At 40.0% G+C, this 12,934-nt stretch overlaps 1 protein-coding gene across 1 annotated transcript; it reads left to right on the top strand.

Annotated features, from left to right (window-relative positions):
- Positions 1–948: 948 nt before the first annotated feature.
- LOC139132916 (small ribosomal subunit protein uS9-like) lies at positions 949–8,601 on the top strand. The gene is given in 7 exon segments (XM_070699274.1): positions 949–1,019; positions 1,128–1,179; positions 2,895–2,996; positions 3,460–3,475; positions 3,478–3,555; positions 7,459–7,506; positions 8,381–8,601. Coding segments are annotated over 6 exon segments (441 nt in total). The 5' UTR covers positions 949–1,019; position 1,128; the 3' UTR covers positions 8,527–8,601.
- Positions 8,602–12,934: the final 4,333 nt, after the last annotated feature.

Here is a 12,934-nt window from a genome sequence, read left to right as displayed (position 1 = left end):
TTGGTATTAATTCCAGAGACTACCATCAAAACTGCAGAAACTTTTGAATTGAACTGCAGAAAATACAGAGTAAAATTTAATCTGGACAAACAGATTTTGCTGTGTTTAGATCATGCGGGGCAATTACCTGACTATGATTTTTTTCGGGGGGGTGGGGGTGGGGGGGGGGTTGAGACATACGAGACTAATATTTTCTGTTTTGTCGTATTTCAAACATTTTTGTGCAGTTCTTCCATGTAGTCGTTTATGGACGAAAGGTGAGAGCAAGATCTGGCTGATAAACCGTCTAAATTCCTTTTTATGCTCAGTACGCGAAAATTCATCATGTAAGAGACGAAGCCACTGACATTTGGTAAAAGTTTCAGTCACTTTAATAATTCCGATTTTGAGTTATGCCAGTCAGATCTTGAGTTATGCCGATGCGATCTACCAACAATTGTTAAAGAGGAAAGTAATTTGCAGTAAAGTGAAAAGACAGTAACTATTGTCGTGATGGTACAAATTGCTAGAGAAAGAAAACAGAAAAGAAAAACAAGGAAATGGCATCGCCGTATTCTTTTGCCGAATGTCAATTAAGGACCAGTAAAATAAATTTCTCGAGTTTTTTTTTTTTTTTTTTTTCGTTGCATGCCTGTTAGTGTGCGCCACTGCACCGTGTTTAGAAATTATGTATCTCTTGTTTTACTGAAAGTGCAGTGGAATTTTCTTGCCTAGTGCGCGCAGCAGGCCGGCTGAAGGCTGGTGCCGAACTGCCAAACGATGATATAAACTGGTCTTCAAATGTTGCACGGCAAACGACGACACGAAAATTAATAATAACTTTCATTGATCGCGCGAAGGCAGTGACTGAGGAAACACAGGCTCCCTCCTCGTCGCAGGCCCAGCAGCAGAATTTGTAACGCCCTCATAGTCAATCAAGGAGAGAACTCAATTTTCCCACTTAGGTCAGCTGATGAAACCCGTTACACGACCTCTTTCATCGCTGTCTCACGACCGATCGTGATACAGGCACAGCATAGGTGAGAAAAACAACCAAAATAAACCGTAAACATCGTAACTGAACTAGCAAATCGCCATTTATGATTCAGTATTAAAGAAAATAATGATAAATATATATCTTTTCCCAGAATGGCTACCCCAAAGCCGGCAGTTCAGTCTGTTCAAGTCTTCGGACGGAAGGTATGGTATCGTCCATTGCATTGCAATGCTGCTTCAGTGCTTGTCTTCCTGGATTTGTGCCTGTAGTCGTATGCTTTGATTTCTGACCTCAAACTTGGTGCTCTGACCCGTTAAATGTATACGTGTAATAATGCGTCATTTTGTTAAGCAAGGGAGTTTCTGTCATGACATTTATATCGCTCGCTAATCAACAAAATTTGTCTTCGAGTGAGTGTGACACTATTGCCAATAGTATTGGTTGCTGCATTATAGTACAGCACGAGAGGTTTGTGGGTTGGACGGCAAAATCAGCAAAATCTTATGTTGCCGTCCAACCCACAACCTCATGCAGATCCGCGAGCAACTGTACCACAGCAATAAGACTGATAGTAATGTAATACATGTTGAACTTTTAAAGTCTATCATACACTCTGTACAGCAAAAATTCCAGTTATAGCCTGGCCACAACATCTCAAAATTGTATGCTTTGCCACCTTCACACGTAACAATTCTGTCAGTAGCTGCAAAAAAAAAAAATTGAGCGTGGGGCATCCGTGTTTCTGGGAGTCGCCATTACCGGAAGTTGGTAATGGCGGCTCCCAGAAATGTTTTCGGAACGCGATCGTCGTGTTTTAACAAATTCCAAACCCCATAAACGACAAGGTTAGTGCAGTATAGTGTTTAGTCTTCAGTAGTGATAAATCGGTACGACCAAATGCAGTAAATATGTAGCATTTCACATCAACACGCCTCGTCCAGTTGGATGCGCTTATTTTCACCTCTACAGGGCCACCGGCATTGTAGCTACTGGTGAGTGAAGTCACAAAAACCAAAAATCACCGACCGCCTCACCGTAGCGCTACAATTTTGCAGCTATTCTGTCAGTACATCAGATGAGTCAAAAAATGGAGAGCGCAGTCTTGTAGAATTTCAGTTTGTATTGATGCAACATCACATGATTTTATCACTATTGTGTCTGTGCTAGCTGCAAAATTGTAGCTCTATGGTGAGGCGGTGCGATGCACTTTTGGTTTTTGCAATCATGTTCAAAAAACATTTCTGGGAGCCGCCATTACAAACTCCCGGTAATGGCGGCTTCAAGAAACATGCTGAATGTGTTTTGAATGCGATTGACGCATTTAACAAATACCAAACCCCATAAATGACAAGGTTACTGTAGTATAGTGTTTAGTCTTCAGAAGCGATAAATCGGTACAGCAAAATGCAGTAAATATGTAGCATTTCACATCAACACACCTCGCCCTGTGCGATGCACTTATTTGGCACTCTACAGGGCCATCGGCATTGTAGTGCTACTGGTGAACAAGGTCGCAAAAACCAAAACTCCTAAACCGCCTCACAGTAGTGCTATAATTTTGCAGCTACACCAATTCTGTACTAATGAACCATCATCCGGACAATTAACTTTGGGTTCCTTTAGTTAGCAGTCACCATGTTGTGGAATAGAATTGCCAGTATTCTGTTGTATGAAATGTTAGATGTATCATTAAATACGTCTGAGTCCTCCATTTAAGAGACAGTTGTAACTTTTGAAAATATTTTCATTACTTTTGTTGCATAAAGCCAGTACATATTCTAAAAGCCTTTGAAGGCAAATGCATGGACATAAACAGTAACCGCTAACACAGCTCTAACGCAATCAAAGGTGATTATTGACCTGGAAGGTGTGAACTGCTATTATATGCTTCTTATGTCATATTTGTTTTAAATTGCAGAAAACCGCAACAGCAGTAGCACACTGCAAAAGGGGGAATGGTTTATTGAAAGTCAATGGACGTCCCCTTGATACAATGGAACCTGTTTCACTTAGGTATAAGGTAAGTTCAATTTACAAGATCTCAACCACTAGACCAGGTCATGTGGTTACAATTTGGTAGCAACAGCAGTGCTGTAGATAATGTTCAAATACAGAGACCGAATAATGTTACTGATGGTTTAAAATGTAACTTTGGGGAAAATGCCACTGGAATATTTGGAGCTTCGATTTTGCTTGAACTGACTTGAAAATTCTATTGAGGTTAACCTAGCTTGGCCGTAAGCCATGATTTTCACATCTGCAATCAGGCATGTATATAACACTGTATGTGCGCAATAAAAGAAAAAGCCTGGGACAACTTGTGCAAGTGAGTAGAACACGTTTGTGCAAGTGCCGCATCCGATGTTGACTCCATGACCCATAATTGACTGACAAATTTACAATTTGCCTCCTCAAAATGGTCTTGAAATTTTGACTTTTTGTAATCGTCATCAAGTGTTTTTTTCTTATCTCCATGCCTACAGCTTCAAGAACCAATCCTTTATTAGGAAAAGAGAGATTTTCCGGCGTTGACATCAGAGTCCGAGTCAAAGGTGGTGGTCGCGTTGCCCAGATATATGGTGAGTGTTGAATTCCTTCCTCATGCTAATAGTTGCCACACATCTGAAGTAGTTTACTAAACCCTTTTATGACAATGTTTGGCCCAAACACATAGTTATCAGTGGTGAGGATGGACCTGTTTACAAAAAAGAGGTGAGCAGATCAAATGTAATTGCCCATCCTGCTTATACTTTGCGTATTGAAAACTCATGCAGTCAGTTCTCCTCTATGGTCAAATATAAGAATCACCAGTCACCACCCAGAGTTTTGGATGAAAAACGTAAATATCCTCAATGACATTTGAAATTAAAATTCTTACTTTGAAAAAAAATTATATACCTTGCAAATCATCATTGAAAATTCCAAAGTGCAGCTGCATACACCAAGGAATTATAAGGTATTTTTTCTCCAAGAAATCTGCTGCTATGGCTGCCTGAAAATAGCGCAGCCAAATTTGACCTGTTTACCCCCACTTCCTGTGTGATCAGGTCCTGAAACACCTGTTATAACAATGGGTTTGGGCCAAAACATGGTGGTGGAAGGGTTAAAAAGGCAAACATCAAAGTTTATGGATATATTTTGGAACCACATAGCCATATGCCTTTTAGAGGTCTCTGTGCCACTGAAAATAGTTTGGTTGTAGTAAGTCAAAAGTTTGGTGGTTAGAAAGGTAGCATTTGATTGAAAAATCAAACTATGAGTTTGCTACCTGCGTCAGGCAGTACACACCTCGAAATTTAGAGACTTTCAAATGTTTGCTCAAACTTTCCATATTAAAGCGAACTTTAATTCCTTCCCTTTTGAAATCAAGAATTAAAATCAGGGTCACAGGGCAAAATTTTTTGGTGCTAGAGAAACAGATTACTCCATCTTTACCAGCTCTTGAGATCCAAAATAGCCGCTGTTCCTTTTAAAACGCTGTAGAAAAAAAAAATTTGATTTTAACAAAAATTAGCAAGTGAAAATTTTAGTTACTCCATAAGCTTCACAATGACCCTCCACAAGTTGTAGACCAAAAACCTATTGTAAAATTTTCAGGGTCCGAATATCTGTCTCCGAGGTGCATGAGTTAACCTGTAGAGAAGCTTCCAGATTCTACATATTGAATCATTCTGGCAAGATTATTTGTGCCTTGATAATGTGGAATTTGAACTTCTGATCATACATACTTCATTCAGGGATAATAAATAGCTGTGGGTCCATAGCTGTGGTGTTTTCAGACGGGATTCCTACCTTTTACGGGCCGGTTTTGACTTTTCCGATTTTTAACCCCGCCACCACAGCTATGGGATATTCCATAGACTAGCGTCCAAATCCGCCGCAAGCACCCTTTGCGCAAGTTTGCTCGACGATATTTCGAAAAATTTTCCATCCAAATTACAAATTGCCAACACTCATCGACAGCTTGGTTATTAGGGACTCACCAGACCAGAAATCCGCTCAAAATTCACTGAAATATCGCCTTTTTTCTAAGTTTGCGCGACATGACTACACGTAGACCGCCATTTTGCTAGCGTAAAACTGTTGGTCGAGGATCCCTGCAGTACGTCACTACAGTGACGTAGGGCCGTGACCTCTCAACTTCTAAACACAAACTGAGAGATTCATCGTGTGATATCGATGACCATCGTTCGTCTTATGGACATTCCCAGTCTCACAAAACTGAAACCAAACTTTTACTTGGGGGAAAAAAGTTCAGTCCTAGGATCTATAATTATTCGTGGCGCGCCGCGCGGATGCTGGCCGTAAGTTAGTTTGTGTTCAGAAGTTGAGAGGTCACGGCCCTACGTCACTGTAGTGACGTACTGCAGGGATCCTCGACCAACAGTTTTACGCTAGCAAAATGGCGGTCTACGTGTAGTCATGTCGCGCAAACTTAGAAAAAAGGCGATATTTCAGTGAATTTTGAGCGGATTTCTGGTCTGGTGAGTCCCTAATAACCAAGCTGTCGATGAGTGTTGGCAATTTGTAATTTGGATGGAAAATTTTTCGAAATATCGTCGAGCAAACTTGCGCAAAGGGTGCTTGCGGCGGATTTGGACGCTAGTCTATGGAATATCCCATAGCTGTGGTGGCGGGTTAAAATCGTAAAAGTCAAAACCAGCCCGTAAAAGGCATGAATCCCGTCTGAAAACACCACAGCTATGGACCCACAGCTAGGATAATAAAATGCTCTCTTTTGAGGGCAAGTGAGGAAAAATTACTTAAATAGTGTGATCGAACAGCCTGGAATTACGCTTTGTATGGAATTTACACATAAAGAAACATTTACTCTTTAGGTTAAGATGGTATATGCCTCGAAAGTGAAAGACTTAAACATTTGCTCAAACTTTCCTTGAGGAATCTTTCAACCATTCTCTTTCAAAATCAAGAATAAAAACCAGGGGGTTGGGGGTGTCACTGCAAATTTTACCCAAGATTTACAGATATTTAAACTCAGAATGGCCGACATCCCTGTGTCAACTCTATGGAGAAAAATAAAATTTTTGAATTTCAAAAAACTACACCGGGAAAAAGTTTTCTTACACCAAGAGCTTTAAAATGAACCCCCACAAGTGGCATATCAGAAAAGAATTGTAAAAGTTTGAGAGTATGAATATCTGTCCCCGAGATGCGTTCTACAATAAATCATTGGCAAAAACTATAAATGTGATGGAATAGGCCAAACCCGGAATTGGAATCGACCACGGTACAAACAAAGCCATGTGCGCAAACGCGCATGGACGTACGTGTATATCCATACGCGTTAGTACCGTGTGGCTTATTTGTACCAGTCCGGGTCAGCTCCAAAATTGGAGACTCATTGATAATGTATTCCGGCATTCAGCCAATCATCGACCAGATTACATCATTAATAAAGTACAGGTCACGCTGGGTCACAAATTACCCACCAAGTGTGATCGGCAGTTTTGGGCCGCTTATTAAGCCCCTGTCTTGTGAATTTCGACGAATTTCGACAGTCAACATAATCCATGTTGTTCTGCAGAAGGTCATGCCCAACAAGGAGTCCGATTAGTGAACAAATATTCGAAATATTGACGATTCATTTCTACCCCAAGTTTATCGATTTCGCTCAAGTACCGAGAATCATTTTGTGGATGTTCGTCATCTCTATTAGAAATACTGTTATAAAGGTTATTTGTGTAGGTACGCGTATAACATTTTGCAAGAAAGAAGAGCAATGTCAGAGCTTTAAAACGATACCTGTTTTGTAGTTGTCAAACGCAGACTAAAAATGGTACGCAATTTTGAAAATGTGTTGACAGAGTGGCCACACAACTGTTCCCTATACAGTAGAATTTGTATCGCTGCCATCTCCGACACAAATGGGGTATTCTGAACGATCTGTGTAGGTACACGATTTATATTTCGCAGGACTTCAAGCCAGAGTCTAGGAATCACAGCGATATATGGGGTTTGGTTGTCTTAGCCAGAATAAAACTGGTACGCGATTTTGAAATTGTGTTTTGACAGAGTGGCCACACAACTGTTCGACATTATGACAGAATACGACGCGGGAGTTCGACACAGTATGGCGTACGTAACGGAGGACGCATGTGGAGGTTGCCAGGAAATACAATTTTTACTGATGGCGCGCTGGCCGCTGATTGGCTAATGAGAGGGGGAAAATATTATGGTATAGCGCTCCAATTTTGGAGCTGACCCGGACTGTGTACCGGCATCACGTGATTATTTGGGCGTACTGAGTGTGTAGAACGGCGTACGCATCGCGTCCTTTTTATTCCAGAGTAGAACCATTAGATGTTTAACACCCTTGTTTGTTTTCAAAGAGACACAAACTGCTTTATAATAGCAAGGAAGAGTTCAATTTGATGAAGTTTTGTTTTCCTGAAATTGCTGTATCAACCTACTGTCATGTAACTTGATGTATCTCAAAGTGTTCATTCTGATTTTATTTGCAGCTATTCGTCAAGCCATTTCAAAGTCATTAGTTGCATACTACCAGAAATGTAAGTACTGCAGTGTCATTATATTCTCCTCATTTCATTTCACTTTTAACACTGGTATAATCTCTCAGAGTGAGCGTTTTGACAGCTGTACTTGAAACCTACTCATGCTAAGACATGTAGTGTTTCGTTGATACTTTTACGGTGGTGCAAGTATCGCAACACCAAGATACTGACTAATGGCCACTCCACCACATTCACCAGGAGGAAATACAATGAGATTGTGTGTGGGTGTATTCAGTAAGGCTGGCGTGATTTCTTTTGCATAGCTCTCCTCTTGTGCATGTATTGGTGTATGTAAAGCTGTCATATTAAACTGTAGAGTATTTCCCACAAAACAAGTTGAGATGTGTGAAATATTTCTGATTTATCAAAGCAAAGCTTGCCATTTGGTGGATGCGTGGCATCACGTCAATCTACAGTTTATAACTCTGGACAGAAAGTCAAATTGGTCTGCTCATTTGCCACTTTACACCGTGCCATTTTCAAATAGCCACTGTTGACATCAGTTGGCATTGATTCTTGTTATGTTTTCACCAAGCAGTTTCTCGAGTCAAGTGCAAAAAATGAAACTTAACAAGCAGCAGTGTGCCCTCTAACAAATGTTTATTTCTGGAAACTTTGCATCAGTTTTGGGATTTTTAGGAAAATTCTTTGTATCAGCCTTATATCTTTACACATAAACTTAAAAATTTGCTGCGTTACAGGCAATTTGATTGCGTTATGGCATGTCGTACTGGCACATTGACAAGCAGCATAAAATTGGATGGGAGTTTTCTTACTACATGATGTACTAGGAGCACTGGTCTTCGTATTGTACTTTCTGATGTCAACATTACCACTTTGTCACTCACTTTCTCCATCATTTCAATTTCAGACGTTGATGAGGCTTCCAAGAAGGAAATCAAAGACATTCTCATCCAGTACGACAGAACGTTACTCGTCGCTGATCCAAGACGATGCGAGCCGAAGAAGTTTGGCGGTCCCGGACCCCGTGCCCGTTACCAGAAATCTTACCGTTAATTTCTCATTTGTACTGCATTGTTGCCGTCACAAATATGTAAAAACTTGGAAATAAAGAGACAGGTTTCTGGAAAATTTGCTGTTCTGATGTTGTTTTCGTATTGAGAATGTCAAATGTCAGGTTTGATATTATGGAAAAGTATGGTTGTATAGTGCAAGATGCTTTGAAATGCAATGGAGAGTCAAGATTTCTCACACCATATCATTTGCGTGATGTCCATAACATCACTGTTGACAACAAAACTACCGGCACCGTTGCACAAGTGGTACTCACAACAGTGTCACCATAATGTGCTTTGTCTATGGCAAGTGTGACATCATCAGTTTGTGGCGATACCACTTCTGGAATGGTGCTAAAGTACTAAATGTTTTCACGTTTGCATGTTGCAAATTTAAGAATAAAGTGAGTCAAAGAACAAGCAGGGAAGAACAGTTCATAGCCCTGCAATTCTCAACTCCGTGACTTGTCTGTTCAATATCAATGAAATCACGTGTGAGAGTTTTTCATATAGGATGACTGTTTGGCTCCTCGAATCACAATGGTCACCAAGGCAAAAAGTGACGAAAGTGACGTGCCAGGCAAGTGTCCTGTTTGATTTCCAGTGGCAATGAGCAGGCCGGTACAGCCAATCTGTACATGACGTTGTTACAACCACTTGCAAACCCATGCAATGGTAGTATCTCTATACGATGGATCTCTCTCTTAAGGCAGAATGTACCTCAGATATTCAGACTCAAATTTTAAAACTTCCTATCTACCACTTGTTGGGTTCATTTTAAAGGTCTAATGGAAAGAAAAGTGTTCACCTCGGTTTGTTTTTCTAAAACAAAATTATTCTTCCCCATAGAGTTGACACAAGAGTGCAGTTATTTTGAATTTCAAAAATTTGTAAATGTTCAGTTTTTTCTTTTGCAGCAAACTTTACTTGGTGACCCCTGATTTTTATGGTGGAGTTGGTGAGAGAATTCAAAAGTTTCACTCAGGAAATATCGAGCAAAAGTTTCAGTCTTTCACTTTCGAGGCGCATACTACCTGAAATGAAAAAATGGCCGATTTGGACTACCTATGCATCCCTCTCTTGCCATTCTCCTGGCAGTTAGAAGAATACATAATTATTCGCCCCAGTTTTAGTGTTTTGCAGCTTTTTAAGACGTTGAGATACATCAAAACTACCTTCAGCGTCTGCATATTCATTAAGTGTTTCAAAATATCCAATCTCTCTGTCACTGGCTCTGAGATGCTGTATTTTGCAGCATAACCTTTGTCAGTTGTGACACCGCACACTGATTCTGCAACCAAAAGGGGAAAAAAATTGGTACTGTACCCTTGAACTCTTAAATTACCCATTTTAGCATTGTTCCATACATAAATATTGGCGCTTTTCGTGAAATGATAGTTGCCTGAAACATTGATAAGAATGTTTATCAGTAATTCCAGAAAGGTCAGTTTATCACCCCATAGCTGTTACTTTGTAAAAGAGATTGGGTATATAATGCCCTAATCTTACATTGTCAGCAATGTTCTGGGATGTTTCCAAATATCTCAAATGTGCTATCCTAAGAGGACACATGTCCTGGGCAAACATCTCGGAGTAATATCATTATATATTGTAAAACTTGCAAATATTAGCATGGTAAACTTTTTTAGATGTTCATCATATTCATGAAGACACTTTAAAACATAATTACACAAACGTATCGATGATATCTGGGAGGGTGCAATAAAAGTTTCGCCGGAGCTCGGAGGTGTATACTGAAATGCATTTCACAACCGTTGAGGGCGTCTTCTGCACAACTCTCTGACGGATAGAGAGGCGTGTGTACGGCGCTTATCTGACAAAACGTGCTTATCTGACAAAAACAACTAATTACTGCTTGTAGCCTTACTCATTTGTGGAAAGTAATCCCTCACACAATACTTCGTCTGTTAAAACACACAAACGAAATCTTAATTAGAGAATTTTAAAATCACAAACATCACAAAATAGCCATATAATAGTTAAAAAATACAGTAAATTTCATTGATTGCGTAAAATCGCCGAGCACCTCAATCAATCACTGTGTATACATCGATCAACACATAGAGGCTGTATTAAGGGGTAGAGGAGAGGGCACGAGGTCACATGAGGTCGTCCGCTCTCACGGTACGCGATGGCGGGAGTATCAAAATCACCAGAATGGCAAACAGAGTACTTCTTGTTTTTGTTTTTCATCACCTTCCTCGATCGCTAATTTTGCCATTTAAGTACATAAATTATACTCAATAAACATGCAAGTGGGTGAGAAAAAAAGCACCTACATGTTGCAATACGGAGTTATCTTCATGGTTTAGGTCTTGACTACAGTACAGTGAGCGAGCGCGAGCCCGGCCGATGGAAGAACAACCACAACAAAAAAGAATTAATTAGGGCCTACATGTCAACAATTTGAGAGTAGTTTACAGAAACAAAATCCTTCGTGTAGAAGACTTCGTATTAACGTTCAATTGGCACACTCCGTGTACACAACATCCTACGAAGAGCGAAGCGACATGTACCACACGCGCATTAAGTGCGCTGGCTAAAGTGACTCCCCAGGGTATTGCTAAAAAGAGTTTTGTCAGATAAGCATATTTTGTCAGATAGGCGCCGTACATACGTGCTTGTTGTTGTGAGTTACCTGTTCATTAACCTGAGAACGCAAGGGTCTATGCCAAGAGTATTGAAGAGTATTGGACAGGACCTATGGCATTAAAAGGAGGGTTTTCTACCGCATATGTAACGAAAAGCCACTGTCCATCAGTGCGCAGTCATTCAGAGGTGGTTACCGTACTACCATCTGCAAAATTGGGAGATTCTGACTCCGTGAGTCTTTTGCGTAAATCCCCTTCAAATTTACATTTCATTGGCTTGCTCCAAACTTTCGCGGTGTAAAAATAGGCAACCATTATTGAAGTACGTGGGAGGTCAAGGCTTTTGAAGCGCAATGTTCAAAATTTTGTACTCAGGTGTCAACCAGCTGTCCAAATTTTGAAATGAGAAATTAAAATTAAAAAAAATAGGAAATTAAAAAAATTGGAAGTACAGTGTCGCCCTAATGGCGGGGCCAACGGCTTTAATTCGTCACTGTAAATCACCCTTAAACTCCGAAACTTCTAGTACGAGGAATGCATTGACATATTTTGAAGCAGATGGTAGAATATTGAGTTGCATGGTTTCTACGAGTATAAATCGTACAGGCCTTGGTATTTCCGTGATGCTTAAAGGCTTATGAGACAAGTCAAATGTAAATATGCTTGCAGATTTTCTCCACTTCTTACTTCTCAACATAAATCTCTGTTCAAATAAACCTCACCCCGAGAGCAGTATTACCTTTAATATAGTACACTTGATGAAAAACAGAAAGCACCTGGTACAGTGACCGAAGACGGTAATTAAAATAAACTGTCCATGAATGTTGTCCTATTGGAGGGTTTTGTTTTGTTTTGTTTTGTTGTTGTTTGTTTAATTTTAATCTGCGTGTTTTTTGTTGTTGTCGCAATTCAGCAATACGAGACGGGGATGCCTTTGCTTTTATGAGAACTGGGATAAAATTTGCGTCCCCAGCGCTGTTTCGCGGCGGCGCCCAGCCACACACAGTCTCTCGGTACGTTCGTCATTTTCCCCGGTTTATGGTGCGGTTTTCTAGCACGATGCGTGTAAGCACTAAAAACAAATGCACATAGGACTAATTTTTGTGTAGCCATAACCGCTCAATAGTTTTCGTATCTGAGACATTTTGCTGTGAGGCAATGCACAGTAGTGAGGCTACCCACAATTTTCCATGATCCATACACACGGAGATCACTCACTGAACTGAAGCAAATTTCTTATGTACACAGAACAACTCGGTCCATATTTCAAAATTCTGGGACCATAGTTCTGATAATCATAATTTTCTGATTTCTCACTGTGAATAATGAGAAGATCAACCCCTTTTCCACAGAGGAGATAGCAATTTTGTAATTTTGTCGACATAGTTTTTTGACAGCCATATGCAATATTTTCAAGGAAACTAAGGGAATAAGTAGCATCTGTGTTGGCAAAAGAAAGGGTATTGATTTTTTGAATGTTTGTAACAAAGGAAATTAACATGTCTGACAGGTGGTATGATGAGACAATTTTAGTTGCTGATAGCTTTACCCTTACACGTGTACAATTTTTAGCACCTTCAAACATCGAATTCTTATTCAATTTACTCCTGAATTTTAAACATGATCAATAATTTTGGAACATAGTTTTAACCAATAATCCTTAAATTAAATTCTAAGTTTCAAATTGTTCAGAAACTGATAAAATTGAAGAAGCCTTTAGTAAATAATGTCTGCACGAGCACACAATCAAGGGGAATTGTGGGTAGTCTCACTTACTGTGCAATGCCTACGGTCGTT

The sequence above is a fragment of the Ptychodera flava genome, chromosome 1 (genome assembly GCF_041260155.1).
Source record: "Ptychodera flava strain L36383 chromosome 1, AS_Pfla_20210202, whole genome shotgun sequence".
Classification (NCBI taxonomy): Eukaryota; Metazoa; Hemichordata; class Enteropneusta; family Ptychoderidae; genus Ptychodera; species Ptychodera flava.
This window is presented reverse-complemented; position numbering and strand designations above follow the sequence as displayed.